General features: G+C 42.3%; 2 protein-coding genes across 5 annotated transcripts in view; both read right to left on the bottom strand.

Moving 5' to 3' along the window:
* Positions 1-3,782: 3,782 nt before the first annotated feature.
* mlnr (motilin receptor) lies at positions 3,783-7,402 on the bottom strand. Its single transcript, XM_069707341.1, has 2 exons — positions 6,619-7,402; positions 3,783-4,090 (listed from the first exon to the last, which is right to left on the bottom strand). The coding sequence occupies exons 1-2, from the start codon at positions 7,400-7,402 to the stop codon at positions 3,783-3,785; spliced, it is 1,092 nt and encodes a 363-aa protein (XP_069563442.1).
* Positions 7,403-10,955: 3,553 nt separating this feature from the next.
* Positions 10,956-21,381, bottom strand: part of fndc3a (fibronectin type III domain containing 3A) — a 42,023-nt gene continuing 31,597 nt past the window's right edge. For all 4 annotated transcript variants that reach the window (XM_069707356.1, XM_069707355.1, XM_069707357.1 and 1 more), the window contains 11 exons: positions 21,116-21,184; positions 20,694-20,812; positions 19,709-19,814; positions 19,324-19,499; positions 19,079-19,192; positions 18,759-18,908; positions 17,542-17,888; positions 16,557-16,769; positions 16,136-16,302; positions 14,585-14,709; positions 10,956-13,523 (listed from right to left, as the gene is read on the bottom strand). In XM_069707356.1, the coding sequence (XP_069563457.1) occupies positions 13,209-13,523; positions 14,585-14,709; positions 16,136-16,302; positions 16,557-16,769; positions 17,542-17,888; positions 18,759-18,908; positions 19,079-19,192; positions 19,324-19,499; positions 19,709-19,814; positions 20,694-20,812; positions 21,116-21,184 (1,901 nt within the window). In that variant the 3' untranslated portion in view covers positions 10,956-13,208. The remainder of the gene's footprint in view (positions 13,524-14,584; positions 14,710-16,135; positions 16,303-16,556; positions 16,770-17,541; positions 17,889-18,758; positions 18,909-19,078; positions 19,193-19,323; positions 19,500-19,708; positions 19,815-20,693; positions 20,813-21,115; positions 21,185-21,381) is intronic.

Genomic DNA, 21,381 nt, shown 5'->3' on the forward strand with positions numbered 1-21,381 from the left:
AGCTATGATACCTTTGAACCTGCAGATATTTTAATATGTTCAGGAACATTACAAAAATGTGCACATTTTGGTGCTGTGTTCTCTTTGAATGTTCGGTCTGATTCTCCAATGATGGAAATCCAGGATACTTGCAGCTGGCGAGCAACTAAACTTACACCACCATTACCCGATTTTTAGTCTGTTTTTCCTCATTTTGAGTTTTAATGTGAATGCGAAATATCTGGGAGTGACTCTGCTGTCCTTGCCTGTGGCCAGGAGGAAGTAGAGCCAGTTTCTCAAGTGGTTTGTGCTGTGGAAATGTACAGAGACCATCTAATGGATTGGTTTCTAACTCACCAATAACACACCACACAACTGCAGAGAAAGCAGTCTCTCCTGCTGGTATACCGGCCACAAAAATATTTTCTTACCGTAAAGCCACATGAAAAAATGACATTTCCCGAGCTTTTAAACTGACTGCTGAATCTGTTCACATGGAAAATATATTTTTGATCCCAATCAAAGCCTGAAATGTGTCTCCAACATCATGCAGCTACCTCTTTTTGTTCAGCTGTCAAATAGCCAAAGAGCAAGAGGTGATCCGTTTGACAGCTCTGAAACTGACAATGTTAGTTTAGATTTGTCTCTCAGTCGACCAAATGTTAAACACTTCTCCTGAACACTTTTACGAAAACAAAGTAGATGTAAATTAGCCTCCAAATTGCAGGAAGTGTGGGGGGAGAAAAAAAATGGGTATTGACTCTTCTTTGTGCGACACAGCTCATTAAACAATGAAAGCTGTGTACTAAAAGCTTTAGGAGACGAGGTGATTAGTGATTTATAAATTACGTTTATTTTCCTTATCACTGCCATTAAAGAGCTGTGGGAGTGCCTGGTGGTTTGTAAAAGGGAAAGACGGTTTTGTGTTCATTGTCCCACTGCCACCCAGCTGTGACGACAACGGCACAGAGCTGGCAGTGACATTCGTCTGTCTCTTTGTGGCAGAGAAATTGTGAATGGGTGACTTATATAAACCATCTCAGGCTTTTATGGTGGCACAAGATAAATCAACTCACACCTCAAAATACTGGGTGGTGACTTTTCCCTAGGCTCTACATTAGAGCAGCTCTCACAGGGAACATTTTCAGTTTCAGACGATTGATCTCGCAGTCAGCTTGGGGTTGGAAAAACTTTCAGTTTGGGGAGGAAAGAGAGAGAAACACACGACACCAGAGGCCATAAGGAGGGCAGCGGCTGTAGCAGAAAGCAGCAGGAAAGACGGTGAGCCCCTGCAGGCTTTGTAGAGGGAGTTGTTCTTCAGACTCCTCTGTCAAAGAACCTCCATTTAACACAGCTTCCTGGGGCCATGTGCATAAGACAGTAGGGCCAGGGAGCAAACAGGAAGTGGATGTGTTGCTGATAATTTGTGGAGATGGGCTGACAGGGGAAGCTGATAACGATTATTTTTACAGGAAAATAATACGCTTTTAACTGGTAGAGTCGTGTTTGAGCATTGATGTAGCTCATAAGCAATGTGTGACCAATCTAGATCCCAGGAAATAAGTTGCCTGTGCACATGCTGTCTCTCAAGGCAACACTTTGGCTCCTTCTTCTGGTAGAAAGGGTCATTACACTTAAAGGATGTCAGCAGCTGAATCAAACAATTAATTTCCCAGTAGAGATGAATTTAAAAGGCAGCCAGATTCATAAAGAGACAAATGCAAAAGAAGAACATACTGGAAAACAGAATGGCATTGCAAGAGAACATGTGTGCTAATCTATGTAGCTTCTGCCTCGTCACGACATTTCATAAGGCTTTGCGTCATTTGTGTTGTAATAACAAATTATAGAATGTCCAAACATTGAAAAGGGCAAATACAGCCATCCGGTACTTCCTTTTGCAAATTGGTTCAAATATAAACATTCATATTTTCATTTTAGTGACGTAATAAGAGACCTCAGGACGAGCACATTTTTGTAAAGAGCTTTGAGATGAGTTAAACATGGATTAATCTGAAAACAGCCGCAACAGCAATATAATATAATTCCAGTAACTGATTACTTGTCAGTTTTAAAATAGAAATATCTTTGCTCAGGAGTTTTACTTTATATGAACCTAATAAATCTCAGGAAAAGTGTCCTTACAGTTCATTTAAGTTAATTCACTGCCTATACAGTAAATTACATTTCCCAAAGCGGTGAGTGCAGAATGTTAGAGGTTTGCTGATAACAGCATGCTCTCAAATAACAAGTCAAAACAAACAAACTGTGTATTTCCCAACGCTGAATGTTTGGAGGTGGTGTGAAGAAAGCCTCGGGGAGGTGTTGACAGCTCTGATCAAACGGCTCACAGCCACTCTCTTCATTATCAGTAAAGAAAATAACCAACAGAGGAGTCGTGCTGCTTGTTGATCTTTCCCCAGGTGATGGCAGGACGGTCTGTGGGATATGAGCTTTAACGGGCTGCTTCAGCTCCTCTGGTAAAGAGATGAATGGTTCTGTGAAAAAAAACTGTCATGGGGATGAATCAGCCCGGAGCGACGGCGTCTCTTTGTATTTGTGCAAAACCAAGGCCCAATGATTCATGGGCAAAAATCACGACAGTTCTTTTTAAAGAACAAGAAGTATGATAGACAGGACCTGGAAAAAGAAAGTTTTATTTTGCAGTAAGACATCGTTCAAGTTAAAGATACATAACTTTGATGTTACCTTTTTTTTTGTTGTTGCTAGAGTGCATGAGAGACACAAGTGAACATCAAAGAAGAATTTGATCAAGATTATGCAAATGGAGGCAACAAAAGCAATGACATGTGTTTTCTGGTGACATCCTAATACCTTTATTCCTCTTTGAAATGCACTTAGAGCAGCCATTACTTTGATTATGGTAATGCAGGGACAATGGCTGCCAGTGTAAATCTAACTCTGGCTCAATTTAATATAATAGCTGTGTCAGATTATATGTGATGACCGGCACGTACGCAGACCCGAAACCTCAGGCCTCAGGTGGCCTCTGTATCGGGCACACCAACAACAACTGCCCCATATTCATAATAATCTGCTTTTATCAAGTGTATGTTTGAATTCACAAACAAACAAACAAACACACACACACACACACACACACACACACACAAATACCCAATTTCAGATCCGTACAACTAATGGCCCGCAGCTAATAGGTTTTACTTGTTTTCTTTTTCTTGATTTACGAGAACAAACAAACATTTTGAAAACAGTTGCTCACCATACATTAAAATGATTCAATCTTACAACACCATGTAGCGGGCTACAATTGAACATTACAAATGAACAGTCATTTCACGTGTGGCAAACGTCACCTGTCATAAACAAAGAGGGATCACTTATTATCAATCCGGGCCGCTGCGGATTGATGATAATTGTGAGCTGAAGTGGTGCATGTGACAACAAGGAAGAAAAACATGCAGCAGTACACAACGTTGATGTAAATACATCTGCATGAGGTGCACAACACTGAGGCAGGAAAACTGTAAATGGAATCCACTCAAAGAATATTTTCTTGACAATAGCTACGGCGTGACGCGGCAGACAGTCGTCATCGTGTCCTTGTGAACAGAATGCCTCCAAGAAGTAGTAAATCTGACTTTGCACTGAAGTGCTCTCAACCCTGTTATTTATTCCACTCAAAGATAAAATGGAACAAACATCTCTCCGCTACACTTCTTCAGCATGTTTCCTCTTCAGCACCTGACCCTAGAACTTAACTGTAACGACACCTGAAAACTCTCCCCTGGTGGTGAAGTCAAACCCGTAAGTGCCTCCTCTCAGACCCCGGTCAGGCTTTCATTCAGGGTGGAGATCTGCTCGATCACACACAGCTGTCTCTGGTGACGGTGGACTTGCCTGGGCTGCTGGTGCAGCAGGAAGAGGCGCTTGGCTGCGGCCCTGTACTTCCGAGACATGAGGTTGTAGACGACCGGGTTGATGGAGGCGCTGAGGTAGCAGAGCACCATGGAGGCCATGTTGAAGTTCTGGCTCAGCATGGCCGTTTCATAGTCGTCCACCTGGGCGAAGAGGTTTCTGCCGATGTGGTAGGGCAGCCAGCAGATGATGAAGGCCAGCACCACCACCACTGAGAGGGGAAAATAAGTTAGGAGGCAACAATTACAACGTAGTTTCCTTTTCAGGAAATAAGTTTGGGAAATAAGAGATTAAAACAAGAGTTACAGGAGAGGACAAATCCTATTCTCATGTCTGGACAGTAGATGTAAACCTAAAGCCAGCAGCAGCTTACAGACTGAAACAGCTCACAAAGATGACACGATCCATGCACTAACGATTTTTATCATCTATCTGTACAAAAACCGAAGTGTGAAGAAGGACACAGTCACTTCGTGTCTCGTCTTCATCGTGAGATTGCCAGGCAACTAACACAAACTCCACCTGGCCAAGAAATAGCTGCACTGATGTTTTTACATGTTGAGTTTGGAGCAGATTAAATGAACAAAATATGTATCCAATTAGTGAGCTGCAGAGGTGCTTGAAGGTGAATTTTTATTTTATTTTTGAACACAGCTATGAATTCCCCAGTTTTGTAAGCGAAGGAACCGTGGCTGCTGACACTCGCTTACATTTTCCATACAATTATAGGAGCGGTATCTGTCTTGCCTACTGCAACCCTCTGCAAGTTATCAAATGACCACACTTGCCATAATGTAAAACTATTCAAAACAAAACAAACATAAAATCCCAAACTATTTATATATTATCTATTGCAGTTTCTAGTTAGTTCCTGTGTTAATCATTTGAGATATTGCTGTGTTTTATTTGCTTCCACCCTGACACACCAGAAACAGACTGAAAATCGTGAAGTGCAAAAGATACGCCCTTGTATTGTGGGTCAAAACACCTCATGAGAAATTGTGACTGAATAAGCAGCACTTGAATTCATATGGGTACACCAAAATACCTGACTTTTAGAAAAAAAAATTTTTTAGGAGAACCTTGTGTGCTTCGAATACAAACACAAATATATAAAACAGCAAGAATTAGTCAACCTTTGAAAGATAATATGGTGTTCATGTTGGACTCATTTGGAAAAAAGGCTGAAAATTGGTTTTCAGGATGGTCCTGTGATTTATGGTCTCCAGTCACCCCTGACATTTATTGATTACCAGCAGCAAATACAACATCATGCTTCTTCTGAAGCCAACGTACAAGAACGCACACTTACACTCACGTGCACAACCTGTCTCATTCCCTGAAGTGACTGTAAGCCTGTAATTGGCTTCAACAGTGAAGTCACATTTTCAAAATACAGGCTATTAACCAACCGATTATATGAGGCAGAAAGATGCAAAACAGGACACAAAACCTCCATGCTGGGTGAGATCATCTCTGATTCACTGGTATTGATCAAAAAGACCCCTGCAGATAACTTCATGATCAATTTGTAATGGAGGCAGTAATTTCTCTTGGGATAATAAATGTCAACTAAATAATTAAAAAAGAAGTATATGTGGCCCTCTCGCACCTGGTTTATCTGTGAATTAACATGAAGAGTTTCCTAAATTAAAGACCTACACTGTGGAGGGAGTAGATGCAACAGTGCTGAGAATTGACCACGTCGTAAACAGCAGTCATTGATTCCTGAGATGTGTGTCACCAGCAGATTAGAAAGGCACGGAGGATTGTAGTAGCACAAACATTTCCATTAGGGCTGATTTATGAATAATGACAAACCAATTTGGTATTCAGCAACTGTGGACACAAACGGTAGCATGTTTCACAACGTGAAGTCTATGCAGCATGTACTCTGCTAATGAATGGAATTAACATCCTGATGGATGCATCATGATTAAACATTTGGCTAATATGGACAGGCCTGGTAATGGTGTTTCACTGTAAAACAGGGTTTCCTGCACGATATGCCAGAGCTGAATATTAAGTCAATCAGTATCTGCAGGGGCAGGACATGATTAGCCTCAGACAAAACAGAATAATTAACCAGCTCGTATCAACAACAATACACATGGCAGCAGCTTTCGCTTCATCAAAGCTGAGAGATCGAAGCAGAACAATGCCATGGGAAGCAGTGAAAGAGATTTTTAGGCTAAAAAGAGTGAGTGAAACTACTGGAGCAGAAATCAGTTCTCTCGAAATGTGTGAAAACCATTTAATAACGTTGACAGAAAGCCAGAAATCCCAGATTCGTACGTGTTTTTGATTCAGCAACAATGAAAAGCAAACTGACTGTAAACAGACAGATTTCTGGTTGAAGCTTTTTTCCCTCCAAAGAGAGTTTTCGACGCTGTCACCGATGAATCCAAACTTTCTGATGTTTTAGGTTCAGCAAATGAAAGCAGAGAAAGCAGAATTGTGAATAATGTGACACTTCTCTGCAACATCAGTGATTATTATTGTTTATCTAAGTTTATTTGCAAAAACAAATATGCAACCTTTGCGTCACAGTGCGGTCTTTATAATTCTACAAACATTTCTGATTATCGTTAAGAACGTGACACTTTTAGAAAGTCCACTAAAAAGAGCAAAAATACTTCCGTCCCTCAGGATTATCAGTGTTGTTTCACCCTCTTTGACCATGATGTAACCTGATTGCTGCTGCATAAAAGAGACGTATAACAAAAGGCACGTACTCACCCAGGATCTTGACTGTTTGCCTGTGTGACCTTTCTCGGGCCAACATGCAGGGGCCTTGCAGGTCATTCTTGCTTTTCCACAACTTGCAGCCAATGGAGCCGTAGAGAAAGATGAGGCAGAGCATCGGGCAGAAAAAGTAGGTGGTGGACACCCAGAGCATGATGTGCAGCTGCCCAGAGCTGATGGCGTAGCTGGTGTGCTTGCACTGCCCCGTGTTGTAGTCCGGGTGTGTGTCGTTGTCATACTCCACCCCGACCAGGAAGAGTGTGGGAGCAGCAGAAACCAGGGCGAAACCCCACAGGGCGAGGATGATGTACTGGACCCTGCGTCTGGTCACCACCACCTTGCTCCTGAGGGGGAAGCTGATGGCCAGGTAGCGCTCGATGCTCAGAGCCATGATGTGAAGGATGGTGGCCGAGGTGCAGCCCTCGAAGATGTAGTGGTAGAAGCGGCACACCGCCTCCCCAAAAAGCCAGGGAACGTACTTCCACAGGCGGTAGAGGTCAAAGGGCAGGCAGAGGAAGATGATGAGGTCAGACACCGCCATGCTGGACAGGTAGAGGTTGGTGGTGGTCTTCATGTCCTTGAAGTGCTGGATGATGAGGATGGTCATGGTGTTCCCTGTTACCCCGACGATGAAGATGAGGATGCAGATGACAGTGACGGGGATGAGGGTGGAGGTGGGGAACAGGGAGCCCTCGAAGTGGTGGTCGTCTATGTTGTACTGGTCCATGGCCTCTGCTCCACCAGCCGGAACGTCCACCTGAGGTCTGGCCCAGGGCATTCCAGTCTCAGTAAGTGTCACAGTGACGAGTGAAATCTGACCTCGACGAGCAGCTGAGGAGACAAAAATAATACGTTAAAGGACCAGAACCGAAGTCTCATCTCCTTAACTCTGATTCTGTAGACTTTACATGAATGCAAATATGATGAGGAGATTTGGAGCAGTAGGTTTTTGTGATTGTAACACATTTAAATGATAAATGCACAATTCATTATTACATGACTCAAAGATCTGGTTGTTGGTTTTTTTTCTTTTTACATTAATGGAAGCCAGTGATGTGTTCAAAACGTGTTCAAAAATATGAAACACATGATTTTTTTTTTTTTTTTTTGAAGTAGTCAGAGGGATAAACCATGCAAACTCACTGCTATAATCCTGTGAACTTCAACTCTAAAAGCAGAAAGCTGGAGCAAAAGAAGTCTTCGCTGGTGAATTTACCTTGAATATTGAGCTGGATCTCTCAACCTTTGAACTTTTCTCGGTCCCTGTCGTGTTAAGTATGCCAGTGGAGAGGAGAGGAGAGCAGCAGCAGCAGCAGCAGCAGCACCAGCAGCAGCAGCAGGAGAAGGAGGAGAAGAAGGAGGAGGAGGAGGAGGAGGAGGATCACTTGAAAGTGGCAGAGCCTGTCCTGATGCTTAACAACCAGTTGAGCTGGGGCAAGAGACGAACAAATGAACTCCTCCTCCTCCACAGCACCCTGAGGAGTCAGGGAGAAACGGGGAGCTCTGTGTTGTGTGTGTGTGTGTGTGTGTGTGTGTGTGTGTGTGTGTGTGTGTGTGTGTGTGTGTGTGTGTGTGTGTGTGTGTGTGTGTGCGTGTGTGTGTGTGTGTGTGTGTGTGTGTGTAATCTTCATAATCGAATGATGACAGTGAAAGGCAAGAGTTGGAAGATTTGAAGGGACTGACCATCAATACCAAAGAAAAGAGAACCATTTAAGGAAGCCAATACATTGATTATTGCATCAATTAGTGAAATCACATTGTGTTTGCCAAGCTGTCTTCCTGGAAACACGAGAACTGTGTTTGCTTAATTGTCCACCAGCACCTTTTCTCTCTGCACTCACTCCACAATCCCACCGTCCTCATATCTTTCTCCTCACCCTGGAGTTACCTGTCAGGCTTGTTATAACAAACCTGGCTTCAACAACACTGCTTTAAAAAAAATTAAAAAAACCTTTTAAGAATTCACGTCAGGTTTTGTCGGTGCTCTGAGGCGTCTTAAATTGATAAAAGACCTTTAAAGTCTTGATGTTAGAGTCCCGCTGGATGTTTTTGTTGTTGAATTCTTCCACCTAATTTTCAATATTAGAACAGAAGTGTGACTTCCAACTAGTTAGCGCACAGCGTTCTTCACTTCAGTTTTTTGTTTTTTATTATAGAACAGATTGCCCAACTAGTGGATCACAGGTAAAAGTTTATGTCATGAACGCAGGTGTGTTTTCACTTCCTGATCTGCAGGTTGTTGTTTTTTTTTGGTATATTTTGTGTTCAAAGTAACGTGAATCATCGAAGCCTGATTGAGCCGGTGGTGTGCCGTGTTGGGTCAACGCCACCACATCCATTAGAGCTTTATGAACCTTTGCAACCAGAGACACGCTGACATTAGGGTGTATCTGTGTGTTTACACTGAGCTGACCCATCGCCAGGTGAACCACTCGGACCTCAGAGGCTCAGCCAGGAACGTCCCTCCCTCTGCCATTGTTTGCTCCTGTCAAACCAAGACGACAAGGAAAGCTTGTTAGTCTGCTTTTTTTTTTTAAGGGTTTCCAATCAATCTCTCAACAGGGGCCGATGTTGTTAACAATGCAGTGACCGAGATGACTAAGCCCACTTTCCCCCCCCCTCATTAATCACGGCACCTTTGCTTACACCACTTAGTTGTGCTTGTGCAGTTGACAGGAACTCTGGCATCTTACTCCAGAAGTCTCTCACGCACGCTCAACACAATTACGTGCAGCAGCGTTGAACTCTGAACACCAAACAGAAGAAGCATCCCTGTAACGTTTAAGATTTGAAATCTTGATATTATGTGATCATCCTCGTCTAAATGGACAAACAATTTATTGTCTTTAGCGATAAAAGGAGACAATTAGGGGGGAGGGGGGAGATAGAGAAGAAATGGACAGAATCTTTTTCCATTCAGATTTTGGTCAGATACAGAACATAATGGACAGACAGGTGTATACATCTTACTCAGATCTGCTGACTGGACAAAGAGCTGTCAAGACTGACTCACCATCACAGATTAAGATGCAGAGCTTCAGCTTTCTGGTATTTTCATCTAGGTTTGGTGGGATGTTGTTGCAACCATCCCGGCTTTTTTTTAATTTTTTTTATCATCTGTGTAAATAAAATGAGGGTATTCCAGCAGTGCAGACTTTCTTAATGAAATGAAAGCAGCTGACAGGGTGAGCTGTTTTGTTTGCTCTCAGTCCAGTGGGTACTTAATGTAGAATTGATCAAATTAACGAAGGCAAAATATTTTATACTTAAAACGGATTTCTGGTTTTAAATTACAACTAAATTATGGAAAATATTTATTTTCGAGGCTTTCAATTGTTGGTGAGAGTTTATGTTTCTGAGGCTGGGCCATACCACTTGGTCATAGTCAATTAGGGTTCTTCGAAAACGTTTACTTCACACCATAAAATGTGACATCAGGCAATAAAAAGTCATGACTGGAGATTTTTTCTGTGTTGTAATGCAAAGACGATTAGTTACTGAATTCCCCTCGCATTAAGACCGAACTATTATTTTTCTTAATCACTTTCCGATAATTTACACAGCTAAAAAAAGTTTTGAATCTTGGATATCTCGGCGCTTTGCACCAGAAAAGCTGCGTCTCCTTTTCAGTTTGTGTTCATATCATTTAGTGAGAGTTGGCGATGGAACTGAGGTGAGCACTGGTACGGCAGCCCGGTATCCCGCCGAAGCATGTCATACAGCCGTCTGTCCACTAGAGGATATCTTCTCAGTGTCACGTTTGGCCTCGCTTCACGTGAAAAGTACACGCACAACAGACCAGGGTTGAAGAAGATGGTCACGTGACAAAGTTGCAACGACAAAGCAAGGTGGATTTTTTTTTTTTTTTTTTTGGAACATGGGCACATTTTTTTTTTTTAAATACCTTATTTAACTCACGTAACATATAATAACTAATGTGACATAAAATTGCTTTTTATGTTTATTTTCCTAACCAAGTCATTTTTTTCTCAACCTAACACATGGTTTTTTGGTGGCTAAACCTAAGGCCACCTGTCACACCTAGGCAACACAAAACATTTCACAGACTGCCATCTGGTGGACTGATGGGTGTATTACATGCTTTGCCGAGATGGCGACACAAATATATATATCTATATATATATATAGATATATATATATATTACACGTTGATATATAGAGGTAATTGAACCGCTGACTGTAACTACATTTGGGGTTTCCTTGTCCATAATTTCACAGAACACCCGCTGACCACTGAAACACGTGATATTGGGGCCATTTATAACCGCGGAGTAATTAATGACAAATATATGGCCAAACTTCAAACATGGTGAAGAATTATAAATCTTTTATTGTGCATGGACCCTTTGTAGATATCATGGCTATACAGATACACTTTAGATACAGATCTATGATTATACATTTTTTTTTTCCATAATGAACATTGTAAAGTGATATGTCTGGTAGTATGTATAGTATAACAAATTTTCATATTGGAATGTACGGTGTATGAGGTAACTGCAAACATTAAAATTACATAAAATGGTCTTCATTTTGTGCATATTTTACTAATTTTTTAAGCATTTTGTTTATCTCCCCAGCCGAAGGTAGTAAGCCCAGGGTGAAGGGTGTTAAAATGGCACACATTGCGATCGCTATCAAAAATAGGAATTTGAGTTCTTTAAATGACAAAGCGGAGACATTTGCAGAATGTCTGAAGGACCAAATCATGTAATTATCCAGGACGTTTTGCAAGGTACCTGTATTTAATCTTAACAGATGCAATAGCAGTTATCTGCCCAAAACCAAACAACACTAGACCCTAAAGCCAGATTACCACTGAAAACTCAGTGTTTGCAATCCGTTACATTTACTTAACACACGGAGAAAAGGCAAATTTCGATTCACAGGAAGTACATAACACATTTTGTATCCGCCATTTCGCTTTCCATGATTCATGACTACTCATGATTTATTATCTTCTGTGGAGAGTATTAACTTATATTACTTCAACATTATAAAAAAATATACTTCACACATGTATGACCTGACAAAAGAAAATAAATGTGAATACACAGAACTACTTTCCATTTCTTTCACGATTACGTAGGTTTACTAACATCAAATGAATGCTGCAAAAGTAAAAGGAAATAGAACACATTTTAGTGTTTTCTAACACTAAAAGAAAAACATCAAAACTCAAGAGAAATTAAGAAAAGATTCCCCCAAGATTTTTTTTTCCTCTCCAATTAAGGTAAGGCCTCCGAAACAACTTGTACATACTGGTTTTTTTGTTTTTTTTTCTTCTTTTTTTGCTGATACATTAGCTGTTTCAGTGACACATCATGTGATACTACAACTTTTAAAACACCCAACACACAAGTAGGGCTTGCACAATCTCAAAGTGTGTTCTATAAAATGCAACACAAGACCAAGACGCAGTCAGTCAAGGTTTTCGTTCACTAAGGTGCAAAATCAATTACCGGGGGGTGGGGGGGGGGGTAGGTAGGGGTGTGAGGGAGGTGGGGAGGGGGGCGGCGGGCAAAATAAAACAGAACATACGAGAAAGCATACATTTTTTTGTGCTGACCAACAATATTTCAGAGTAAAGCAGCTGCATGATTGTAAAAACAAGCTACAGTATAACTATATGATAGTAAAAATAATTATAATTCACTGTTAGTTTGGTTTTTGTTTGTTTACTGAGCATTTTTTTTTTCTCAAACTTACAGATCATCGTGTCTTCACTGTACAAAAATATACTAACATTTCTCCAGTCATTTTTGCATCCTTAAACATTCTGAACATCAAAAAGGTTGAAAAGTGCTAAATGAACACTCTACAATGTGAACAAGATTTTTCGTTTCCGTTTCTTCTCTGACTAGACTCCTCGAACTTTCAGCGTGGGAGGGTTGAGTCCCTTCATCTGGCCCTGAAGCCCTCCCAGCCGTGTACCGCCGTGGCACAAACTACATACAGTATACACATCTGGACACACCTCACTGTGCAAACACTGGCCCACCAGGTCCCAGGATCAAATAGCACATAGGCTAACGACACACCTACATACTATTTTTGGAACACGTCTATCAAAAAACAGTTTCGTACTGGACAAGTAAATGGAAATATAAATAATGAGTATTTCTATATATTTTAATATATGCGCCACCTCCCCCCCCCCCAACCCTCTCCCCGAAATTTACCATAACCCTACGCTTTCTGAGTTCCTCTTTTTTTTTTTTTTAACACGAAGGTAATCATGATGGAGTAGAAATCTGAACTGAACAACAGATTCTACAAACTTGGAGCAGGGTGACAAAAGGCAGGAGATTCAGGAAGGTATCACAGGTACCAAATGAGATGTTACGTTCTCACTATATAACCGCTAATTAGCTCTCACCAACCGCCCATCCTCCTGCTGCTCTCCAATTTGCCTAATGCAATTACTCTGTTGAAACCGGAGAACAGCAAGTAGTAGTAGAAGTAGAAAATAAAGAATACATAACAACACAGAGATGGGGAGGGGGGCAATAAAGGGAGGGGGCAATAAAGCTATAACCCTGAAGCTGGCTGGCACAAACTGCTTATTTAATTACAAAGTACTGGATGACAAAAGCGATGAGGATAGCGATGACGGCAAAAACCATGAGGAGGAGGAAAGCGCACTGCTCGTCTGACAGGCTCTGTCTGGCTCGGATGGACTCTGTGGCGGTCCTCGACCCCGAGCCGCTGCCCAGCGCCACCTCGTTCCGCTGGGGGGAGAGGGTCACCGTGGGGCTGTAGGGACCGCTCAGCTCTGGGGCGTCCTGGCATTGCCGGATAGCACACACCCGGAAACGGTAGTCGCTGCTGGGCTGCAGGTTGTGGACGTGGAAGGAGGTGGCCGAGCCTTTGTAGGCCTGAGAAACGAAAGGGAGGAGAAGTGAGATTAAAAACTGAATATGTGACAAGGAAGAGAGAGAAAAACAAGAGTATGTTTTTTTTTTGTTTTTTTAAAGAACAACTGAATTGTTGGTTTTATCTTTACTTGCATTTCATTAACAAGTTTATCGTAACAAACGGAGGAAATACTGAAATTGAGCTGTTTTTAAAGAAACTGTACTGGAGCTGAAAAAAACAACATCTTGCTGCTTGTGACCAACTGGACCGAGTCAGCGGGAACATTAGAATAAAAAAAATAAATAAAAAAAATAAAAGGCTCTTTTAGGTTTGATTTCTGAATTAACGATGTATTTTCTGATTGGTTTGTAAAAATGTTGTTGTCTCTTTGGAAGATGTGGAAAGCCATCAGCGTTTGCTGTTTGCCCAGCTGACCACCCACACGTTTGCAGTGAGCCTTGTGAGTCTGATCAGTTTGGATGCTAAAGTGACACTTTTTTTTTTTTTTTTTAAACTACTGGAGACAAGGATAGCTGTAGGAGGGTACAAGCAGGTTTTTTTTTTACCCTGGTTTTAAAAAAAGGAAAATCATAGAACTGTTCATTATAGAACAGCCAAACTCAACCTCCTATTACCAGCAAAAGAATAATGCCCCTTTCTCAAACGTGGACTTTTGAGATTGACAATAGGGAGGGAAACAAACATTGACAACAGCCACATATTTCAACTTCCTGATTCAATTGCCACGTACGATGTGGGGATTTTAGCATTAGCCTGAAGTGGCCATTATTCTGCATTAACATGGCTGGAGGCCACTGAGAGGGATGAATGTGCTGGCAGGGGCAAGACACCTCGGATGCGTCATGGATTGATGACCTTTGCATAATGGGAATTTAAAACCAGCGGTGACTAACACCGAACGGGAAAACGCCACGGCGAAAACATTAAGGCCCTGAAACCATCTGTATCCCGATCTGCATAGAAAGGCCACCGTGATGAATGGCAGGTCAGCAGAAGGTAACAGGGAAGGACATAAAACACAAGAAGGGAGTACCAAACTTCCCCACAACAACGTCAGTACCTGTTTAAACTCGGAGTTTCCCAACATCCACTGCAAAGTGTAGATAACTGGGTCCCCCTTCATGGGCGGTAGGGCCTCCCATGTGACTTCGCAGGAGTTGTCGTCCAGACGCTCCACTTTAGGGGCTGAAGGGTGAAAGTGGAACGACAACGAGAGAGAGAGGTCATGTAATGAGCGTACAATGAAGGTAAGCGACATCTGGAATAACGTCTGCCACCGGGTGTCACGTTTAAAACAAGACATCCGAGCAGTTTGATGAGGAAACGGTCAGTTTGTAATTCATTAATTGACGACCGATGTGCACGCAGACACACGCAGTTTAGAGGGTGAGGGAGTATCCCCGGTTATTTTCATAGTCGCTACAATTCACAGATGCACCCTAAACGCCTCACATGCAGTTTATTGTTAGACATTACTATTTACAGCTGTCCTTTAAAACACCTCATATGGGGAAAATCTGCTAATGCTACAATTTACAGATGTCCCCCCAAAGACCCACAGGCGGACTATTGGAAAATGCTTAAATTTTACAATGTTCCCTGAATGCCTGATATGCAGACAACTGACAGATGCCCCCTAATGCCTCACAGGCGGACTATCGGGAAATGCAAAAATGTTGTTAAAAACGGAGTATTTGTTTATCTGAGCTTCTCTCTGAGTGGCGGTTGGTTTGATTTGAACTCAGTCCGACATAATTTGTAATCTACTAAAAATATTTTAAAACAAACCAGAACAAAAACAAAAACATATTCGCAGAAGTCGATTGTATGTTTGATTGTTCCTAACTTCTCATTGTTTTATATGGGAAGTGAACTTCAAGTCTGAATCAGAGCTTCCGGAGACTTTTGACAGAGGGGCTGCTTCAGAAACCATTTGCTTTAATAAAAGAGTACTTTCTTTGATTTAAATAGTGACTCAGCTGATGGATGAAGAGCGAATTCTTGTTATGTTAGAGAACCATAACTCTGAGTCATGTTCTAGAAGCAGGTGGCATTTTAAGCAAAAACAATAAAAAAAAATTTTTTTGTGGTTGTACAGAACTGGCAAAGTGCTCTGGTAATTGTTAAAAACTACCGTGGCATTGAGGATTTTAGTCCTTTGTGGCATTATGATATTTTACTTTATACTAGAGGCTGAACTGGTTAGTCTGAATTCAAACTGTTTATATTTCAGAGTGCACTTCACAGTGTGAGGAGACGAGTGTTGAGTAACGCCGACAATCTGCCACAGAAAAGAGGCGCCGAGACAAAAGCTTACGTCCTCATCACTGACTAACTTCGACGCGTAGGATCAAAAGAGGCTCTGCAGAGGCTGGCTGAGTCCCGACCACAGCGCCGAGCAACCCGACTCGTGATGACAGCCGACAAGTGAATTTGTGGCTACTGGGTCTTACTCATGCAAGTCAAGCTCGGGTCAACTGAGGTTGAAAGCTGAGCACACTGGCTGTCAGCGGTGAGTTTTTAAAAAAAAAAAATTTTTTTAAAAATACTAAGGACTGTTACACACAAGGCAGACAGAGAAAGAACAAAAGAAAGAAAGTTGGCACTGTACCTTTCACTGGGACTGGAGGAGAGCGCGGGGTAGTGAATGTGTAAACATTGGAGAAGGGCCCTTCGCCCGCCTCATTAAAGGCCTGGATACGGAACGTGTAAGAGGTAGACTCATTAAGCCTTTGAACTTTGTGTGTGTGGCATGGTCCTTTGTGCAAGGATATAAATCTGCAATGACAGGGACATGAAAAAAGTGGGAGAGAGGATTTAATGAGATGAGGGTAAATATGCCCGAAAGCAAATGAGACGTGCGACTCCTCTGTCAGGAAATATACATAAAGCAGAAAGTCAGTGCAGTGCGTCTTCTTTGACAGCGCGCTCTCCGGTGTATCATCCTGTATATAGTTATCAGGAGCTTTTGCTTAAACTCCAGTCTCCGCCGTTATTGGTTTATCTCTCGTCAGATCACTTCAGCCACTGACCTGCCGCTCTTGTCCCCCATCTGCAGCTGATACTGCAGGGCGTCTGAGGTGGCGGCTTTGGCCGGGCCGTCGCCCCACTTGAGCCTGAGGGTCTGGTGGCTGAAGGCGGTGCACTCCAGGCGGGGGGGCTGAGGGGGCAGGGGCTTCGTCTTCAGCTTGAAGGTGTGACTAAAGGGCCCGGCTCCCAGGCTATTCAGGGCTTGGATTCGGATCCTGACGAAGAAAAGGTAGGAATAAGACGACATCAGAGAGCTGCAAAGACTGAGTTTACCTGAGCAGAAAGCACTGCAGTGACTCTCAAAGATCATCAACAGAAACAGAATTTCATCTCGTTGGCGGAGGGTCGTGTTCAGCGTCTGTCACATTTTCTGTTGAAATGGCTCTGGTTCTCAACACCGACACATTTGCTGAAAGCCAGCAAATTCGTTCAGCCCGTCTTTGCTTCATTACAAGTCCACAGTGTCGAGCTTTTCATCTGCTCTATCTAAGTGCAACAGTGCTATGGTGACCTAACATAAACAGCATGTGAATGACATTTAAGATAAATAACACAATTTTCTTAAAATACAAATGTGTTAAGGATACACCATTTCAGTGTGCATAATTTCAGTTTCCTGCAATGTCCAGTTCAGAGCAGATTCACGAGACAAAAACCAATTTGGAAGGTAGCAGGTGAAAGAAAGTTGCAGCAGTGTGAACTCGTCTCATCTCGAGGCAGCTGATGATCTTGCCCATGACTCAGCAGTTTCAGAACATAAGGCACAATAGTTTGTGGTTTTTTTCTGCATTATTAGAGAAGACAACAGAACAAAAGTCTGGATTAAAGAGTCTGTCTAATTGATTTCTGTCACAATTTATGAAGTGCAAACACAGAGATCTATCACCTTCAAAACTGTTGGAGCTCATCGACATCTGAAAAGCTCAATGTAGCGTAGTACAAACAACATTTTGTGAACCTTCGAGTTGACAGTGAAGCAGCACCAACCTGTAGCTGGTGTCAGGCTGCAGATGCTGGATGATGTGTTTGGTGACGGGACCGACGACGACGGGCTGCCGCTCTCCGAGGTCAATCAGGTAGGAAGTGATCTCGGAGCCGTGATCACACGGAGCGTCCCAGCAAATACCCAGGCAAGTGGACGGAGAGTAGACCGGTGGTGGCCGGGAATCACCGTCCTCCTCTTCCTCGTCTTCGTCTGCATCCGCTGGAGTCTCGTACCTTCGCAGCTCCGACTCTTTCAGGACGTAGATGTTGCTGACAGCGGCAGGCACCGAGCAGGGCGTCTGGCACAGCACTGCCTCGCTGAAGGGCCCCACACCGGCCACGTTCACAGCCTGCACAACAACAAGATTGGGTCAACTCTCACCTGCCACGCTACAGGACACGTGTGTAACGTCCATGAGTGCCCACAAGGTGGAGTTCCAGTGTAAACATCACTGGTAAGGATTTTAACAGGTGTTTGTTTTTCTAGCTAATCCATAAAATGGAACAAATAAATAAAATTACATTTAAAAAAAACAAGGAGAGGCGAGCGCACAAAGTTAAACATCTGGCAACCAATAGAGTAAACACTAAAAACAAACCATCATCTTCTATGCAACTGCTCAATGATTAAAACCAACTGCTCAGATCACCCTAAAACAACTAAAACCACAAAGAGGGAAACGTGTCTTTTATCGATTGTATTTTTTTTTTTTTTTTTTAAATTTTAATGCCTTCCAAAATAATCATACAAAACCATCAGCTGCAACCTGTTGGTGTGATGCCATTTATCTAAGTTGCAAAGAGTACTGAGGGGAGAAATATGGGTTTGAGTGATACGTTTCCTACTAAGGATGATGAAATCTGTGCACACCAGCTTATTTTAAGTTTAAATCAGTACTTTAAAAGATCAGACAACTGAGGCAGGACTGTTGGCCGAGTATCAGATTTATTGCTCACAATGCCACATGGGAGAGTTTTAGTTGTTTCAGTCATCTTTGCTGCTCTTAGAAGCAAACTCTGATTGAGATAACTAATATCAGTACAGTTATCACAGAATTAACCAAACCAATTTAAATTTGTCCGATTTTATTGGTTGTAAGGTGAGATATGATTGTATTTTAAGCTGTATTATAAACACTGATACTGATGAAAAACAGATAACAGTTAATTTAGGCTTAATGGAAATAAATAATAAGCAATAAAGTGTCTGTTATCCTCACCTGTACCCGGCAGAAGTAGCTGGTTGCAGGCAGCAGCCCCTTCAATTCATGGCTGAGTCCTGATCCACTGTAACACACCTGCATGCTGCCCTCAGCTGCTCCCCACTCCAGACGAAACTCTGCCACTGGAGCTCCATTGCATGGAGGGGCCTACGGGGTAAACACCAATGGCATTGCCCATCAGCACAGATAACATAGGGTCATTGTGATGAATAAATAATGCAGTTTTATACATATTTTCCAATATATTCTCAGAATGACGCATGTGATTATTAAATTCATGTACATTGTTTAGGGAATGAAAATGAAGCCGATCTTACCTCCCAGCTCACAACAACACAGCTGGGAGATTTGCATGTGGTGGAAGGGGTCTTGCACGGCTCCGGGGCCCCGGGGCCTGTTGTAATCTCACAGCGCTCCGATAGAGGCCCAAACTGTTCACACAAAACATCAAAATCAATTTTTACTTAAATTCATTCAGTAAGAGAGGATTGAAAACATGCAGGACAAAACAACACAATTCCTTCTCCTGCTATTGATAGACCACTTTTAACAGTTTTCTCACCCCGGCCTTGTTTGCTGCCTTCAGCCGGAAGCTGTAGATTTTGCCAGGCATTAAACCTCCCACAGAGCAGTCCGGCTCTGGACCCTGGTAAACCTCTCTGCTCTCCTCAGACTGCGGCCCACTCACTTCTACGCTGTAGCAGGACACTGGGCTGCCTCCATCGACCTGAGGAGGACCTAGACAATTTGTGCAGACCAATGTTTTTAAGGCATTTCAAAGAAAATACTAAAGCATATACACAAAGGTAAAATATAGAAACAGATAAATAATACAAACTGAACAATCAAAGTTCACTGCTTTGAGATAGTTTACAAAACAAATAAATGCATCAGCAGAAGCTCCAAACGCATCCCACACAGATCTAAGTTGGAGAGGAATGACTCACCCCAGCGCAGTTGCACCTCCCTGGCTTTGGGCTTGCCCACCAGCCGAGGGGGCTGGCAGGGCCCTGGGGGCACTGCGGGAGTCTGGACCTGCAGGGTCTCTGACAGCTTGCAAGGGAAGACAACACACCAATTAAGAAACACAGAAAACAACAGATTGACTATCTCACTCCTCCCTCTCATAACACGTATCACTGGATACAAATTGTCAATTTTCACCAGGCTTATCAGACTAATTCAGGTTACAGCAGACGAGAGAGGAGACAAATGTGAATGCATCGTTCAAAAAGTACACGAGCATACAGAGAAATATGCTGGTTTTCACAGATAAAGTTAGACAGATTGTCTCGCAAGCAAAATACAGTCAACTTCAACGACAAACGGAAACATGTGAGTGTTATGTCACATTGTGCTGCATTGAAATGCAGGAACTCGCCACCATGACTCATGTTTCTTTACGAGCCCCGTCATGAATAAATGCATGCACAAACAGCTGATGAAGATATTAATGAAGAGCGTCTGTGAACTGAACTAATTAGGAAAAATATCCCCCGACACATGCAGCGAGGGTTAATCGATTAATGGGCTTTGTCTCGTACTCGCACACCAGGAAGCATCGTCTAATCTTCCCACATACGAGACTGACTGAATTAACATTTCCTACTAAAATTCACCACTCACAGAATGCATAGCGAGAATAATTTGTGTAAAAATTAATCAGATCAACATTAGCTGGCTGACCTAACAATTACAGTTTGAGTAAAAGCCAAAGAACTGTATTAATAGTAAACAAGCCAATAGGAAAACAATCAGGTTTTAAATAGCTGCAAGGCAGTATATTAATAAAAAAAAAAAAAAAACAAGTGCAATGCTTTCTCCCTGCAATCAAATTAAATTGTTACCGATCAATCTCTTTGAATTCCTGTGGTGAAACACCAGGCTTTGTGTCAACGGTGTGTGCACGTGTACCGACGCTGAATGACTCACCGGGCTCTGCCCCCCCTCGCTCATGCAGTAAACTCTCGTCTGGTAGGAGCAGCCGGCCTTCAAACCCTCACACACATGTTCAGTAGCTGGGCCTGAGTACACCAGCTCCCACGATGAGCCTAAGTGCAAACACATTTCAAATGATTTTTTTTTTTCAGTGTCCAAATGTTTGATAGACATAATTGCCGGTTTTTCCATTTTTATTTATTTATTTTTTTTAAAAGCTAGAAATAATTTGGTTACGTCTTAAAACATGAATGAGGATAGTTATAGCGAGTTACTTGCAACAATTGCATTTTTAGCACTTATGACATGGCGAAAACATAAAAAAATGAGAGGGTCGAGGGGACTTATGCAAATGTATGCCCTGAACTTGAGAAAGGAGATTTGACCTCCTTTTTCTGACACCATGTGTAACTTACCACTTAAACCTTCTGACAGCTCCACAACATATTTTGTGACCTCTGCTCCACCGTTATCCTTAGGGGGCTCTAAGTTTGAAGACAGACAACCAAGAAGTCATTTTCAGTATATAAACATTATGCTTTGTCTGGGAATGTATTCATTTATTAAAATGTGTACTCAGGCAGATCAACAAACGATGAAATATGTAGACCGATTTCATGACAGCTAATCTCGCTGTCTTTCAAAACTCCCAACTCGTTAGTAAGTATTTTGAGTAGGAAAT

Source organism: Brachyistius frenatus, unplaced genomic scaffold (assembly GCF_029030835.1).
Source record: "Brachyistius frenatus isolate BFR_SWC_R1_liver_20210118 unplaced genomic scaffold, ASM2903083v1 Contig_68, whole genome shotgun sequence".
In the NCBI taxonomy this organism is placed as follows: Eukaryota; Metazoa; Chordata; class Actinopteri; family Embiotocidae; genus Brachyistius; species Brachyistius frenatus.

Coding starts and splice junctions, on each gene's coding strand:
- mlnr (XM_069707341.1), bottom strand. CDS start 7,402: ATGCCCTGGGCCAGACCTCAGGTGGACGTTCCGGCTGGTGGAGCAGAG. Junction 4,091..6,618: donor GCAAACAGTCAAGATCCTGG/GTGAGTACGTGC, acceptor TTCCCCTCTCAG/TGGTGGTGGTGCTGGCCTTC.